Source organism: Heptranchias perlo, chromosome 35, assembly GCF_035084215.1.
Source record: "Heptranchias perlo isolate sHepPer1 chromosome 35, sHepPer1.hap1, whole genome shotgun sequence".
NCBI classification, from domain to species: domain Eukaryota; kingdom Metazoa; phylum Chordata; class Chondrichthyes; order Hexanchiformes; family Hexanchidae; genus Heptranchias; species Heptranchias perlo.
The window spans coordinates 21,827,991-21,845,124 of record NC_090359.1 but is presented as its reverse complement, the minus strand read 5'-3'; the positions used below and the strand labels follow the sequence as shown (position 1 = coordinate 21,845,124).

The 17,134-nt window shown below is 50.0% G+C and overlaps 1 protein-coding gene across 1 annotated transcript in view; it reads left to right on the top strand.

Moving 5' to 3' along the window:
- The window catches only part of LOC137302419 (polyamine-transporting ATPase 13A3-like), a 74,602-nt gene extending 57,468 nt beyond the window's left edge, over positions 1-17,134 (top strand). The window contains exons 28-33 of the mRNA XM_067972070.1: positions 1,765-1,942; positions 4,568-4,761; positions 6,632-6,720; positions 12,352-12,432; positions 14,503-14,592; positions 16,519-17,134. Coding sequence (XP_067828171.1) covers positions 1,765-1,942; positions 4,568-4,761; positions 6,632-6,720; positions 12,352-12,432; positions 14,503-14,592; positions 16,519-16,734 — 848 coding nt within the window. The 3' untranslated portion in view covers positions 16,735-17,134. The remainder of the gene's footprint in view (positions 1-1,764; positions 1,943-4,567; positions 4,762-6,631; positions 6,721-12,351; positions 12,433-14,502; positions 14,593-16,518) is intronic.

Sequence of the window (17,134 nt, the reverse complement as noted above, 5' to 3'; positions counted from 1 at the left end):
GAGTGGATGCCTGGTGGGGGTAGAGGTGTGCTCTTTGCCAGGGTCATGAAACCTGACTATGAAGAACAAACCACTTGAGTGAGGTACCGGGCCCCCCCCCCCGTGAAACCCGTACTTGAGCAGGATTCCGAGATGGAGAGAAGTCAGAGCGATTTTTTTTTTTTTAAAACCCCAGAAGATCCACTCGTCGCTCAGCAGATGAAGGGACAGCAAGTCCTCTGCCTCTGGCTGTCACACTGGGTGTGGTAGGGGGGCAATCGACAGGTCGGGGCAGAGGAGAGGGGCTTAGAGATGGAAGATGCAACGCCTTTTGTGCAGAAGCCACATTTTGATTTAAAGCTTCGCATAAACTAAATGGTACAATTTTCAAGGGAGTGTAAGAACAGAGAGACCTGGGGGTTCACGTACGTAAATCTTTGAAGGTGGCAGAACAAGTTGAGAAGGCTGTTAAAAAAGCATAGGAGACCCTGGACTTTATAAATAGAGACGTAAAGTACAAAAGCAAGGACGTTACGCTAAACTTTTATAAAACACTGGTTAGGCCCCAGCTGGAGAATTGCGTTCAATTCTGGGCACCGCACTTTAGGAAGGATGTCAAGGCCTCAGAGAGGGTGCAGAAGAGATTTGCTAGAATGGTACCAGGGATGAGGAACCTCAGTTATGTGGAGAGACTGGAGAAGCTGGGGTTGTTCCCCTTAGAACAGAGAAGGTTACGGGGAGATGTTCAAAACTGTTTCCACTGGCAGGAGGGTCGGTAACCAGAGGACACAGATTTAAGATAAATTTTCAAAAGAACCAGAGGCAAGATGAGGAAAATCTTTTTTACGCAGCGAGTTGTTACGATCTGGAATGCGCTGCCTGAAAGGGCGGTGGAAGCAGATTCAATAATAACTTTCAAAAGGGAACTGGATATACATTTGAAAAGGAAAAATTTGCAGGACTCTGGGGAAAGAGCAGGGGGTAGTGGGACTAATTGGACAGCTCTTTTAAAAGAGCCGACACAGGCACGATGGGCCGAATGGCCTCCTTCTGTGCTGTAAGATTCTATGATTTAGGGACTGCGAGTCAAATGTAACAAATGGCTGGGTGTGTTCTGGCTCAAAGTTATCAGATAAAATGCCGCACACAGTGGCCTTTCACCTCTGGCCTTTCACCTCTGAGACCTGGGTTCAAATCTGGCCCAGGCTGATGGGATGAAAGTCTCCTGTTTTTGCTGGCTGTAAGGGTCCTGTGTACCCATATGAATAAAGTTCGTATTGCTCCTCATTTGGCAGTCTCACTCGGTGAAGCCACAGGACGGTCAGTGTGGGAAATTGGAAGAATATTTTGGTTCGCTCTCCTCAGGTTGAGACTGAGACACGTTGCAGAGGGAACTTTACTCTGTGCTGGATGCAGACACTGGGCGCCTGAAATGGGAAGAATCCAAAATCCCCAGCACTTAACATCCCTCACCTCAATCAGCCCAACACCAAAAAAAAAACCCCAAATGGATTGTAACCCTGAAAAGAGAGGGGTGGGTTTAGGCCAAGGGCCTATGACCTGGGGCAGAGGGAAGTGGGTGGTTAGCATGACCGGGACAGGCAGGAGGTAGTTTAACCTGGTCCTGTTCTCGCCTCTCTGCTTGGGTCTCTGGAGCCAGGTCCAGCCACCGAGAGGCAGTAGATGTACGGAAGGGTCTGACTGAGACCGGAAGTTGTTGGGGGGATGAGTAAGGGAAGCTAGAAATGAGGGACGTCTATAACGCTTACAATCCTTGCCTTGCAGTGAGCGTGAATTCATCCTGGAAGGAGCTTGTCCCGCAGAGGCCACCGTCCAGCCTGATGTCCGTGCCGATGCTGCTGTCTGTGTCGATGCAGATCTTTCTCTCACTGGCCTTCCAGGTCACGGCATTCCTGCTGGTTAAGGAACAGCCCTGGTACGAGACGTGGACCCCCTCCTCAAAGTAAGCGTCACTCAGTGACGACAGACATTTTTAAAAAATTTGTTCCCTGGATGTGGGCGTCGCTGGCAAGACCGGCATTTATTGCCTGCCCCTTGAGAAGGTGGCGGTGAGCTGCTGCAGTCCCGTGTGCTGAAGGTGCTCCCACAGGTGCTGTTGGGGGAGGGAGTTCCAGGATTTTGACCCAGCGACGATGAAGGAAAGGCCGATATATGTCCCAAGTCGGGATGGTGTGTGTGACTCGGAGGGGAACCTGGAGGTGGTGGTGTTCCAGTGCACCTGCTGCCCCTTGTCCTTCTAGGGGGTGGAAGTCGTGGGTTTGCGAGATCACCGATTACAGCACGTGGTTATGGAGCAGAGGGTCTCCCCCCCTCCACCCCCCATTCCCCCCATTCCCCCCGACTCTGACTTCAGAATCCATCGGTAACCACAGGAAGGAGATTCCCCTTCTAGCCTAGAGGGTAAAGGCAACGGCCGGTGTAGTACTGAGCCGTACTGGCCTGAAGGCCCCAGAGCCGAATCCTTGTCTGTGCTGCGTTTAGCCGGGGCAGTGATTGGCCTCAGTGCCACTGGGCTGGGGTTAGGTGGGGTGGGGGAATCATCTGCCCCTTCAGATGGGACTTTGAACCGAGGTTCGGGTGGACCTCAAAGATCACGTGACTCTATTCGGAGAGCAGGCGGTTCTCCCGGCGCCCTGGCCGACGTTCCTCAGACCGACTAACTGGCCGCTCGTCGCCCGGCTGAATGTGGGATCGCGCTGTGCGCAAAATTGGCCGCTGCGTTGGTCCACGCAACGGCAGCCCTTTCACTTCCAACGGGTAATTCACTACGTGGCGCACTTTTGGGACGTTTCACCGGGAAAGCTGCTATGTAAAAACGAGCTCCCGATCGCTATCCCGTGATCCCTGCTGACCTGCGTGTCCGGTGACGACAGCTGCAACCGTCGATCCCCCCGCAGTCAAATACCCTGCCGAGAGCGTTCGGGCGGACACCCCTGGCCACTTCGTGAGGGAGGGAGGGGGGGGCGGGTGGCGAGGTGTTGAAGGGTGGCTGGCAGTTATGAAACCCTGCGCAAGGCTGTGTTATACTCATGATCTGAATACAATGAATACACTGAGTGAGAATCAGCAGCTCTACTTGGTACACAGGAACAGGAGGAGGCCATTCAGCCCCTCGAGCCTGTTCCGCCATTCAGTTAGATCACGGGCTGATCTGTATCTTAACTCCATTTACCCGCCTTGGTTCTGTAATCCTTAATACCCTCACCCAACAAAAATCTCTCAATCTCAGTTTTGAAATTTTCAATTGACCCCCCGGCCTCAACAGCTTTTTGGGGGAAGAGAGTTCGAGATTTCCACTCCCCTTTGTGTGAAGAAATGCTTCCTGACATCACCCCTGAACGGCCTGGCTCTAATTTTAAGGTTATGCCCCCTTGTTCTGGACTCCCCCCAGCAGAGGAAGTAGTTTCTCTTTATTGACCCCATCAAATCCTTTAATCATCTTAAACACCTCGACCAGATCACCCCTTAATCTTCTATACTCGAGGGAACACAAACCTAGTCTATTCAACCTGTCCTCATAATTTAACCCTTTTAGCCCCGGTATCATTCTGGTGACTCTGCGCTGCACCCCCTCCGAGGCCGATATATCCTTCTCGAGGTGCCTGTAATGGTCCTACAGAGAATGCTGCAAGTACGCAGCAGGCCTGTTTTTGAGTTGCGAATTTTTGTTAATTCTGATTCACCCCGAACCTTTTAACTCACAGTCCCTGCTGTGTATTTGCACAATTTTCTGATTTTTATTTCTGATTCTCATTTTAAATTTTTTTCATTTCCTACAGGAAATGAGTTTAGATCCATATCAATCCAGTTCATTTTTAAGATTGCAGCTGAGACGCATCGATAGGGCAGTGTAGGGGTAGCTTTACTCTGTATATAACCCATGCTGTACCTGCCCTGGGAGTATTTGATGGGACAGTGTAGAGGGAGCTTTACTCTGTATCTAACCCGTGCTGTACCTGCCCTGGGAGTGTTTGATGGGACAGTGTAGAGGGAGCTTTACTCTGTATCTAACCCATGCTGTACCTGCCCTGGGAGTATTTGATGGGACAGTGTAGAGGGAGCTTTACTCTGTATCTAACCAATGCTGTACCTGCCCTGGGAGTGTTTGATGGGACAGTGTAGAGGGAGCTTTACTCTGTATCTAACCCGTGCTGTACCTGCCCTGGGAGTGTTTGATGGGACAGTGTAGAGGGAGCTTTACTCTGTATCTAACCCGTGCTGTACCTGCCTGGGGAGTGTTTGACGGGACAGTGTAGAGGGAGCTTTACTCTGTATCTAACCCATGCTGTACCTGCCCTGGGAGTATTTGATGGGACAGTGTAGAGGGAGCTTTACTCTGTATCTAACCAATGTTGTACCTGCCCTGGGAGTGTTTGATGGGACAGTGTAGAGGGAGTTTTACTCTGTATCTAACCCATGCTGTACCTCACTGGGAGTGTTTGCTGGATGCCTGACATGAAATTCCAAGGACCATTGTCCCTGATTTCAATGAGCACCATTTTTTAATGCTGAAACATCTACGATATGGACTTTATATAACTGGATGCGACTTGTCTTCTTTTCCCAGTGCTTGTAACAGGAGTCGGGGTGACGAGCTGACAAACACAAGCATTTCAGTTCTCAATGGGACTGAAGTGGACGAGCACAATATCTCGAATTATGAAAATACTACACTTTTTTTTGTCTCCTGTTGCCAGTATCTGGCAGTTGCTTTTGTGTTCTCGAAGGGAAAGCCCTTTCAACAGCCCGTCTACAGAAACTGTAAGTCAAACGACAGCCTGTGTCTTGTTTTGAGCGCGTTTTAGGGGTGCCAGCTTGGCTCATTCGTGGGGTTCTTGCCCCTCTCCAGGGTCTGGGCGTGATAATGTAGGTTGCCACTCCACTGCAGCACTGAGGGACTGCTGCACTGTCGGAGGTGCCGTCTTTTGGGCCTGTTCTGGGGAATCTGGATAAACACATGAGGGAGAAAGGAATAGAAGGATATGTTGATAGGGTGGGAGGAGGCTCGTGTGGAGCATAAACACCAGCACAGACCTGTTGGGCCGAATGGCCTGTTTCTGTGCTGTTAATACTGAGTTCAGGTGGACGTAAAAGATCCCACGGGACAATTCAGAGAAGAGTAGGGGAGTTCTCCCCGTACCCTGGCCAACATTCCTCACTCAACTAACATTATTTTAACTGTAAGGAATCTTACAACATCAGGTTATAGTCCAACTGTTGGACTATAACCTGGTGTTGTAAGATTCCTTACATTTGTCCACCCTAGTCCATCACCGGCATCTCCACATCATTATTTTAACTCATTGCTGTTTGTGGGATCTTGCTGTGCGCAATTTGGCTGCCGCGTTTCCTCCATTACAACAGTGACTGCACTTCAAAAAAGTACTTCATTGGCTGCGAAGCGCTTTGGGACGTCCTGAGGATGTGAAAGGCGCTATATAAATGGAAGTTCTTTCCTCCTCCTCTTTATTATACCCACCGTGTGCCTTCCTGTCTCCTCAATGATATCCTTCAGAGGGAGGCATGCATCTGACTGCCCGAAGGCCACGGCGGATGGCGCTTCTCGCTAGCCGGTGACGTGATTCTGTGGTGGGCGATGGGGGTGGGGCCACGCTGTTACACGGCGGGTGTTGGGGCACTTTGCTCACCTGCCAGCAACCTTTCAGTCTCCGTCGTAACGGGGGAGTGCGCCCGTGCTCCCAGCTTCGGAGTCTTGCGCTTTGCTGTCATACTGAACCACACATAAGGAACTGGCGCCACTCACCTAGAGACCCTACAATCAAGGGTATGTCACATAGAACGATGGATACCTGGGAGTGAGTTACAGGCTGGAATCTAATCAAGGGGTTCGGGTGGTTTATATATAGAATAACAGATACCCGGGAGTGAGTTACAGGCTGGAATCTAATCAAGGGGTTCGGGTGGTTTATATATAGAATAACAGATACCTGGGAGTGAGTTACAGGCTGGAATCTAATCAAGGGGTTCGGGTGGTTTATATATAGAATAACAGATACCCGGGAGTGAGTTACAGGCTGGAATCTAATCAAGGGGTTCGGGGGGTTTATATATAGAATAACAGATACCCGGGAGTGAGTTACAGGCTGGAATCTAATCGAGGGGTTCGGGTGGTTTATATATAGAATAACGGATACCCGGGAGTGAGTTACAGGCTGGAATCTAATCGAGGGATTCGGGGGGTTTATATACAGAATAACAGATACCCGGGAGTGAGTTACAGGCTGGAATCTAATCGAGGGGTTTGGGGGGTTTATATATAGAATAACAGATACCCGGGAGTGAGTTACAGGCTGGAATCTAATCGAGGGGTTCGGGTGGTTTATATATAGAATAACAGATACCCGGGAGTGAGTTACAGGCTGGAATCTAATCGAGGGGTTCGGGTGGTTTATATATAGAATAACAGATACCCGGGAGTGAGTTACAGGCTGGAATCTAATCGAGGGGTTCGGGTGGTTTATATATAGAATAACAGATACCCGGGAGTGAGTTACAGGCTGGAATCTAATCAAGGGGTTCGGGGGGTTTATATATAGAATAACAGATACCCAGGGGTGAGTTACAGGCTGGAATCTGTTCACATTCTGACCTCTCTGACTCTCTGTTTCAGATTTATTTATGGGTTGTATTCTGGTCCTATACGGCTTCATCATTCTGATTATGATGTACCCGATCGACACTATTGATGACTTCTTTCAGGTAACAGAAATAGGGTTTCTGTTTAACTCGGAGCGATCCAAATTCACCAGGCTCAGCACCGTGCTCACCCCGCCCATCGGGGCTCGATTCAAACCCGTGCCAGTGGGAAAGGGGTCTAACCTCACTGCACAGGGCATTTTCTAACTGGTCTCTTGGTACGGTTGGGGTAATTTTTTTTTGGAAAGGTGTGGTCTTCTTGCTTCTCCCCACGGGTTTTGGGGGCGGTGCAATGGTGCGGCAGCTCCACCATCCTACCTCAAAGGGAGGGAGGGGGGGAAACACAGGACACCGTTTCAGTCTCTCAATCCCACACATGCACTATCCTGTCATAGGAATAGAGGAACAGGAGTAGGCCATTCAGCCCCTCGAGCCCGCTCCGCCATTTGATAAGATCATGGCTGATCTGTGATCTAACTCCATATACCTGCCTTTGGCCCATATCCCTTAATACCTTTGGTTGCCAAAAAGCTATCTATCTCAGATTTAAATTTAGCAATTGAGCTAGTATCAATTGCCGTTTGCGGAAGAGAGTTCCAAACTTCTACCACCCTTTGTGTGTAGAAATGTTTTCTAATCTCACTCCTGAAAGGTCTGTGCCCCCTACTCCTAAAATCCCCAACCAGCGGAAATAGTTTCTCTCTATCCACCCTATCTGTTCCCCTTAATATCTTATAAACTTCGATCAGATCACCCCTTAATCTTCTAAACTTGAGAATACAACCCCAATTTGTGTAATCTCTCCTCGTAACTTAACCCTTGAAGTCCGGGTATCATTCTAGTAAACCTACGCTGCACTCCCTCCAAGGCCAATATGTCCTTCCGAAGGTGCGGTGCCCAGAACTGCTCACAGTACTCCAGGTGCAGTCTAACCAGGGTTTTGTATAGCTGCAGCATAACTTCTACCCCCTTGTACTCTAGTCCTCTAGATATAAAGGCCAGCATTCCATTAGCCTTATTGATTATTTTCTGCACCTGTTCATGACACTTCAATGATCTATGTACCTGAACTCCTAAGTCCCTTTGGACATCCACTGTTTTTAACTTTTTACCATTTAGAAAGTACCCTGTTCTATCCATTTTTGGTCCAAAGTGGATGACCTCACATTTGTCTACATTGAATTCCATTTGCCACAATTTTGCCCATTCACCTAATCTATCAATATCCCTTTGTAATTTTATGTTTTCATCTACACTGCTTACAATGCCACCAATCTTTGTGTCATCAGCAAACTTAGATATGAGACTTTCTATGCCTTCATCTAAGTCGTTAATAAATATTGTGAATAATTGAGGCCCCAAGACAGATCCCTGCGGGACTCCAGTAGTCACATCCTGCCAATGTGAGTACCTACTCATTATCCCTACTCTCTATCGCCTTTCACTCAGCCAACTTCCTAACCAAGTCCGTACTTTTCCCTCGATTCCATGGGCTTCTATCTTAGCTAACAGTCTCTTATGTGGGACTTTATCAAATGCCTTCTGGAAGTCCATATAAATAACATCCATTGACATTCCCCTGTCCACTACTTTAGTCACCTCTTCAAAAAATTCAATCAGGTTTGTCAGGTACGACCTACCTTTCACAAATCCATGCTGGCTCTCTCTGATTAACTGAAAATTCTCGAGGCGTTCAGTCATCCTATCCTTAATTATAGACTCCAGCATTTTCCCCACAACAGATGTTAGGCTAACTGGTCTATAATTCCCTGGTTTCCCTCTCTCTCCTTTCTTAAAAAGTGGAGTGACATGTGCAATTTTCCAATCCAGAGGGACGGTTCCTGAATCTAGAGAACTTTGAAAGATTATATTTAGGGCATCTGCAATGTGCTCACGTACTTACTTTAAAACCCTGGGATGGAAACCATCTGGTCCTGGGGATTTGTCACTCTTTAGTGCTATTATTTTCTTCATTACTGTTGTTTTACTTATGTTAATTTTATTGAGTCCCTGTCCCGATTCAACAGTAGTTTTCTTGGGATTTCCGGCATGCTATCCTCTTTTTCTACTGTAAATACTGAAGCAAAGTAATTATTCAACATGTCCGCCATTTCCCCATTGTCAATGACAATATCCCCACTTTCAGTTTTAAGGGGCCAACACTGCTCCTGACCACCCTCTTTTTCCTAATATAACTATAAAAGTTCTTCGTATTGGTTTTCTTTTCATACTCTCTTTTTGTAGCTCTTACTATCTGTTTTGTGACTCTTTGTTGATCTTTGTATCTTTCCCATTTGCCAGGATCTGTGCCATTTTTTTCCTTTTTGTATGCCCTTTCCTTATGTCTTATACTGTCCCTTACCTCTTTAGTTGTCCATGGCTGTTTTTTTTGGCAAGTAGAGTTCTTGCCCCTCAGGGGTATAAACCGGTTCTGTATCTCGTTAAATGTTTCTTTAAACATTTCCCACTGATCATCAGTCGTTTTACCCATTAACAGATTTGCCCAGTTTACTGTGGACAGTCTCTGTCTCATCCCATTGAAGTCGGCCTTACCCAAGTCTAGAATCTTAGCAGCTGATTCACTTTTTTCCCTTTCAAACACTACCTTGAACTCGATCATGTTATGATCGCTATTGGATAGATGTTCACGCACAGTTAAGCTGTTAACTAAATCTGGTTCATTACTCATTACTAAATCTAGTATGGCTTGCCCCCTTGTTGCCTCGAGGACATACTGCTGTAGAAAACTATCCCGGACACACTCAAGAAATTCACTACCTTTCCGACAGTTGCTAGTTTGCTTTTCCCAATCTATGTGAAGGTTAAAGTCCCCCATTAAGACCACTATGCCTTTGTTACACGCTTGTCTAATCTCTGCATTTATACAATCTAGCACTTCAGAGCTGCTGCCAGGGGTCCTATACACAACTCCCACTATAGTCTTAGATCCTTTCCTATTTCTCAATTCAACCCATAAGGTCTCTGATGGCTGCTTACCTCTCGTTATATCCTCCTTTATCATTGAAGTGATTTCATCTCTAATCACTAAGGCTACTCCTCCCCCTCTTCCATTTTCCCTGTCTCTCCTGTAGGCCTTATAACCCGGTATATTTAGTTCCCAATCCTGACCATCCTGCAGCCATGTCTCAGTAATTGCTATCATGTCATACCCTCCAATTTAAATTTGTGCCTGTAGTTTATTTAATTTATTCCTTATACTCCGTGTGTTTGTATATAGAACTCTTAGTTGGGCCACACACCCTAGCCTGACCTTCAGCTTTGATGCTGGGTTAATCACCTTACACCTTCTAATTTTTACTTTATCTGCAGTGCCTAAAGTACACTTGCTTTCTGCTGCTCCACGCTTTTCCCTTTCACTTGTTCTTGAACAACTGTTTGTACTATTTGTATTGTAAATTTCCCCTGGGTCCTCCCCTCTCTTGCTGCTTTCAACTTTACTCTCTCCTGACTCCCCGCTCAGGTTCACATCCCCCTGCCATTCTAGTTTAAACCCTCCCCAACAGCAGTAGCAAACCCCCCCTGCGAGGATATTAGTCCCGTATCTGTTGAGGTGCAACCCGTCCAGCTTGTACAGGTCCCACCTTCCCCAGAATCGGTCCCAATTCCTCAGGAATCTAAATCCCTCCCTCCTGCACCAACCCTCCAGCCACGCATTCATCTGATCTATTCTCCTATTCCTATACTCACTAGCACGTGGCACTGGGAGTAATCCTGAGATCACTACCCTTGAGGTCCTGCTTTTTAACTTATTTCCTAGCTCCTTTTATTCTGCTTGTAGGACCTCATCCCTCTTTTTACTTATGTCGTTGGTACCGATATGTACCACGACCTCTGGCTGTTCACCCTCCCCCTTCAGAATGTCCTGCAGCCGCTCAGTGACATCCATGACCCTGGCACCAGGGAGGCAACATACCATCCTGGAATCACGTTTGCGGTCGCAGAAACGCCTGTCTGCTCCCCTAACTATAGAATCCCCTATCACAATTGCTCTCTCAACCTTTCTCCTCCCCCTCTGTACAGCTGAGCCACCCATGGTGCTCTGGCTGCACTCCCCAGAGAAACCCTGTCCCCCACCAGTACTCAGAACTGAACACTGGTTGGAGAGTGAAATGCTCTCAGGGGGCTCCTGCACTACCTGCCTGGTCCTCCTTGTCTGTCTGGTGGTCACCCAGTCCCTCTCAGCCTGCGCTCTCTTAATCTGCGGGGTGACCACCTCCTGAAACGTGCTATCCACGAAACTCTCAGCCTCGCGGATGCACTGCAGTGACGCCAGCTGCTGCTCAAGGTCCAAACCCCGGAGCTTGAGCTCCACCAGCTGACGACACTTCCTGCACATGTGGCTGTCCCGGCAATTTTCTCCAGCTGTATATCCCAGCCCTGCCCTCCACCATTAAAGGCCATCTTTTTAGTCCATTATGTTCTGGGCACCGCTCTTCAGGAAGGATATATTGGCCTTAGAGGGGACATACAGTGCAGATTCACCAGAATGATACCGGGGCTTAAAGGGTCAAATTAAGAGTTGCATAAACTCGGCTTGTATTCCCTTCAATTTAGAAGGTTGACGGGTGATCTGATTGAAGTGTTTAAAATGATAAACAGATTTGAGAGGGTCGATAGAGAGAAACTATTTCCTCTGGTGGGGGGAGTCCGGAACAAGGGGGCATAACCTTAAAATTAGAGCCAGGCCGTTCAGGAATGAAATCCGGAAGCATTTTTTCACACAAAGGGGAGTGGAAATCTGAAACTCTCTTTCCCCCCCCCCCCCCCAAAAAGGCTGTGGATGCTGGGGGTCAATTGGAACTTGCAAGACTGAGATCGATAGATTTTTGTCGAGGGATATGGAACAAAGGCGGGAAAATGGAGTTGTGGTACAGATCAGCCGTGATCTAATTGAATGGCGTAGCAGGCTCAAGGGGCTGAATGGCCTCCTCCTGTTTCTATGTTCCCTGCTATCTCAGACTTTTCCCCCGTAAACTACTTCCTCTCTCCCTCCCTTCAAAAACCCCTTGAGAAAAGTCCCTCTTCGACCCTTGCGTTCGTTTCTCCTCCCTTCTTGCCTCGTGCTTGGCGTTCTTTCTAAGACATTCGGAGACGTTCCCTTGTGGGTGGCCTGCTGAAACCATGGAAGTTCCAGCACGGTGGTGCGTGACGGGGTTGGGGGGGGGGGGGCGGTGGGAGTGACGGAAAATCCGTGGAGCAGTTTGGAGGGGACTTGGAAGCAGGTTGTCCCCAGGGGATGGATGTGGGAGTTGGGGGGGAGGGGTGGTGGGGAGGGGTGGTCTCTGTGCACCGAGTGTTCTGATCTTAGTCGGGAGGCAGTTGTGTCACTATAATCAGCCTCAGGATTACGATGGGGGAGTGGGGAGGGGACAGCAGCCGGGTTCCCCCACTCCCGATCACCACCCAGCGACCCTTGCTGCAGAGTGCACTTGTGTGGATGTTGGGCGGCGGGCTCAACGAGATGCCCCTTGCAGTCGAATAGCCTGACGACATGGCCGATGACCGGAGACCTGTCAACTGCTGTGGAATTGTACCCCGGCTTCAGGAAAAGAGAGAAACGAGAAGAACTGGGGGGGGGAGAGGGATTTAATAGAAAAATATCTTTTGATGATTGATGCAATGACCTGATAATCAAACTCTGCCTCTCTCTCTCTCTCTCTCTCTCTTTTCCAGCTGGTCTGCGTACCCTCGGATTGGCGGAATAAGATGCTGCTTTTAATTCTGGCCAACGTAGCCGTTTGTATTCTAGTGGAGGTGAGTGCATGTGGACCTGACGCTCTCCCTCGGCCTCCTGGCTGTTCTCGGAGCTGGGAGACCCGTGGAAGACGGGGCGCGGCCAGATTCCCGCTCAAGGGAGGCATAGAGTTCAGTCAACCTGTTCTTTAAAAAAAAACCTATGTGGGGGGGGGCGGAGTGGAGGTGCAGGCACCCCTCGTAATCGTGTATTTAAGATCGAATTCTCAGAGGTGACCAGTATTGTTCTGGATCAAGGATTTGCAGAAGGATCAAGGCTGGGTGGGGGTAGAAAGGGCATGAAACAGGAATAAGCATTTTATTTTTCCATTTTCCGACACATTTAAAATCATGAGGAGTCCAGACAGAGCAGATAGAGAGAAACTGTTTCCCATTGGCGGAAGGGTCAAGAACCAGAGGACATAGATTTAAGGTGATTGGCAAAAGAACCAAAGGTGACATGAGGAGAAACTTTTTTACGCAGTGAGTGGTTAGGATCTGGAATGCACTGCCCGAGGGGGTGGTGGAGGCAGATTCAATCGTGGCCTTCAAAAGGGAACTGGATAAGTACTTGAAAGGAGAAAAATGTGCGGGGCTACGGGGAGTGGGACTAGCTGGATTGCTCCTGCAGCAAGCCGGCACGGACTCGACGGGCTGAATGGCCTCCTTCTGTGCTGTAACCTTTCTACGATTCTATTCTGCATATACGTATACGAACAATGGCGGGACAGGAAAAGACCCAATGGGTCCAGACAGCTGCGACACCCTCTGCGTCACAATATCTACACTCCCCGCCCCACCCCAAAGCCATGAGATCTCCTGGGAGAGGCGAGAAACCAGATTTAAAAACCCAGGCCAATTAGAAGGCGGAAAAGTTCGGTAAAAATTGTTTTGACGCCTCGATCGTTCTTCCTCGCCACCTTGCGTTCTGGGGAGCATGACACTGTTGGGCAACGGTACCTTCGCACAGCACCAGCACCGGCACGATGGGCCGAATGGCCTGTGTACGTATCATTTGCCGCACTTAACTTGACATCCGTCGAACGGGGCTCGCCCGTTGGCCATGTGGCTAAAGGCAGCGACTAGTGTGTTATAAATTGTACCCAGTTTATTCCCCGGTCTGTTTGGGACAGTGCAGGTAGCTAGGGGTACGAACAGGCCGGGCCACGATGCTTCCCTCTCCAAACTGGAATATCCTGCTGCATTCACAAGTTGATGGGCACTTGGGTGAGGTATTTTTTTAAACAGAGTGAGTATTGACACCATTGTGTCAGCCAATTTACTGGAGGCAGGGCGGGAATTACAGCAGGACTCACAGCAAGTCTGTTTTACAGCAAACAGAGTTTATTTTACAGCCGAGTCTATTTTACAGCAAACAGAGTCTATTTAATGCAAATTGATTATCTCTCCAGCAAAATGCAGAGAGCGGAGGATAGTTACATAATACAAATTATGTGTGTAAAATCAATCCCAGTCACTTACAGCTGTGCGGTCTCCAGTTGTGATTCATGGGGGAATTACCCAATCATCTCCATTCTGGGCTGGGACTTGTGGTGTCACTGTATGCAGCCAGCTTTTAATTCATTCTCAGGATGTGGGCGTCGCTGGCGAGGCCGGCATTCATTGCCCATCCCTAGTTGCCCCTTGAGAAGGTGGTGGTGAGCCGCCTTCTTGAACCGCTGCAGTCCGTGTGGTGAAGGTTCTCCCACAGTGCTGTTAGGGAGGGAGTTCCAGGATTTTGACCCAGCGACGATGAAGGAACGGCCAATGTATCTCCCAGGTCGGGATGGTGTGTGTGACTCGGAGGGGAACCTGGAGGTGATGGCATTCCCACGCACCTGCTGCCCCTGTCCTTCCAGGTGGTGGAGGTCACGGGTTCGGGAGGTGCTGTCGGAGAAGCCTTGGCGAGTTTCTGCAGTGCATCCTGCGGATGGTACACACTGCAGCCACGGTGGAGGGAGTGAATATTTAGGATGACTGTCTTTGCCCAAGGGCCCCAGCAAGAATCAGCACCTTTAGGAGAGGAGGAGAGGCGAAGCAAGCAGCTAAAATAAAGTGTCATTGATTACTGTTTTTATCGGTTCATTGCAGAATTTCTTGTGCGACTGCAGCTTCCAGTGGCTGAGGATTCTGTACACAGGAGGCCACGACGAGCATCCTGTCCCCAGTATCTACCCACAGGTAGGGAGGGGGTAGTCAGACAGCACTTTTCAGGGGGACTGGGGCTCGGTAGGAGGGGGAGGGGGGGGGAGGGGAGGCTCCTCTCCGCGATTGAAATGCGGGAGACGGTTCAGCCCCTGGGCGTTACGTCGCGATTCGATGGACGCACGTTACGGCCGGTGGAAGCTCCGCGGTGATGTAGCCAGCTTCCCCCACCCCGCCCCCGGCGGAGAGGCCGAGCTGAGCCGATAGATCGCCAGGAGGATGTCTCTGTTCCTCTAGTGCACCTTTGGCCCGTCAATGGCGGCCGTGCCTTCAGCCATCGAGGCCCCACGCTCTGCAATTCCCACCCTTAAACCTCTCCACCTCTCTCTCGCCTCCTTTTTTAAGACCCTTCTTAAAACTCACCTGTTTGACCGAGCTTTTGGTCGCCCCTCCCCTAACATAGAACCATAGAGTGGTTACAGCACAGAAGGAGGCCATTCGGCCCATCGAACCCGTGCCGGCTCTTTGTGAGAGCAATCCAGTCAGTCCCATTCCCCTGCTGTTTCCCCAATAGAAACCTCTCCTCCTGTGTCTCTGTGTTCCCCCCCCCCCGACCTGTGAAGCGCCCTGGGACGTTTTCCTATGTTCCAGGCGCTATATAAATGCAAGTTGTTGTCTAAACATTTTATCCGCGTATCTTGTTTTATCTTATAAAGTAGGAGGGGGGGCTTTGAACAAAAAGTGTTGCCCTCCACTCCCCCCACCCCGACCTTCCTTTTCTTAATCTTGGCCCACCACCCGCCCTCCGTAAACTTCAGCTCATCCGAAACTCTCCTGCCCCGTATCCTAACTCGCATCAAGTCCCCTTCACCCATCACCCCCTGCTCTGCGCTCGCTGACCTACATTGGCTCCCGGTCCAGCAACGCCTCCATTTTAGAATTCTCCCATCCTCGTCTTCAAATCCCTCCATGGGCCTCGCCTCCTCCCCTATCTCTGTAACCTCCTCCAGCCCCTACAACCCTCCGAGATCTCTGCGCTCCTCCAATTCTGGCCTCTTGCGCATCCCCCGATTTCCATCGCCCCGCCATTGGCGGCCGTGCCTTCAGCCCTAAGCTCTGGAATTCCCTCCCTAAACCTCTCCGCCTCTCTCTCCTCCTTTAAGACGCTCTTATCTCTTTGACTAAGCTTTTGGTCACCTGTCCTAATATCTCCTTATGTGGCCCGGTGTCAAATTTTGTCTGATTAACACCCCTCCGAAGCGCCTTGGGGACATTTTGCCACGTCAAAGGCGCTATATAAATGCAAGTTGTTGTAATCACTGATTCTGAGCCCTCTGTTCCTGACTCAGTTATAAAGGGGTGAACTCAGTGGGTGTGATTGCCGAGTGGCAATGTGTGGAACTGCGGTCTCTCTCGGATAACTGAGCAGCGATGCTCAGGACCCTAATATCTAGGGCATGAAATATGGTCGCGTACTGGACTAATAATCCAGAGAACGTGAGGTCAAATCCCACTGGTCTCAGTAAAAGTGTTGGATTGTGGTAAAAACCCAACTGGTTCACTAACGTCCTTTAGGGAAGGAAACCCTTCACGATCTGGGCCTATACGTGACTCCAGTCCCACACCAACGTGGTTGACTCTTAACTGCCCTCTGAAGTGGTCCAGCACCACCGCCACCACCTCGGGGCGACTAAGGTTGGGAGCACAGGAACAGGAGGAGGCCGTTCAGCCCCTCGAGCCTGTTCCGCCATTCAGTCAGATCACGGGGCAATAAATGCCGGCCTTGCCAGCGACGCCCAAATCCCGAGAATTAATGAATGATTAGAAAAACGAAATTCACCCCAGGCTTGCGGAGGGGGTGAAGGTGCCCGTTAACAAGATTGTACCTTCACCCCGCCTCTTTTTTTTTACCTTTTGAAATGTGTTGCTTATTTTGGCCTCTCTCTGTGTGTGTGTGTTCAGCTGGACTCGGAGCCGGCCTCGTGCTGGAGGAGACTGTGGGGCAAAGGAGGCCGAAGCCCCAAGGCCAAGTACAAGCGCCTGGCCCAGGAGCTGCTGGTGGACCCGGACTGGCCGCCCAAACCAAAGACCAGCACCAAGGCCCGAGGCCTCCCCGCGGAGAGCGGCGGCCCCCGGCGGCAGGGCCGGGGCCCAGGCGACACGGCAACGCAGTTATGACTAACCGCGCGGGGCCGCAGCGATTCAGGCAGGCCGGCGCCCAGGGGGAGGAGCGGGGCCGTTCAGTGGGTGCGTTATCTGGCGACGTACGGTCTTTAAAACAGGCAAACTTTCCTGGGGAAACCGCCCAAAACTTTCGATTCGGGAAGATCGAGGTGCTCATCGACCGTGTTGTGTTGCGCACGTCTTGGTCCCGACTGTTGCGCGTGCGTTTCACCACACGCGTGCGAGGCGATATTGAAAGGGGGGGGTGCGGGCGGGCGCTGGGGCGAATCGCTGGTTCTCGGGCCGGTCCACTGGCCACAGAGTGGCGGCATCCGTCGATCGATCCCCTTGCGGCAGGGCGAGGTGGCGATTCGATCCCCCTCCCCCACCGTGCAGTCCTTGATGACAACAGAGG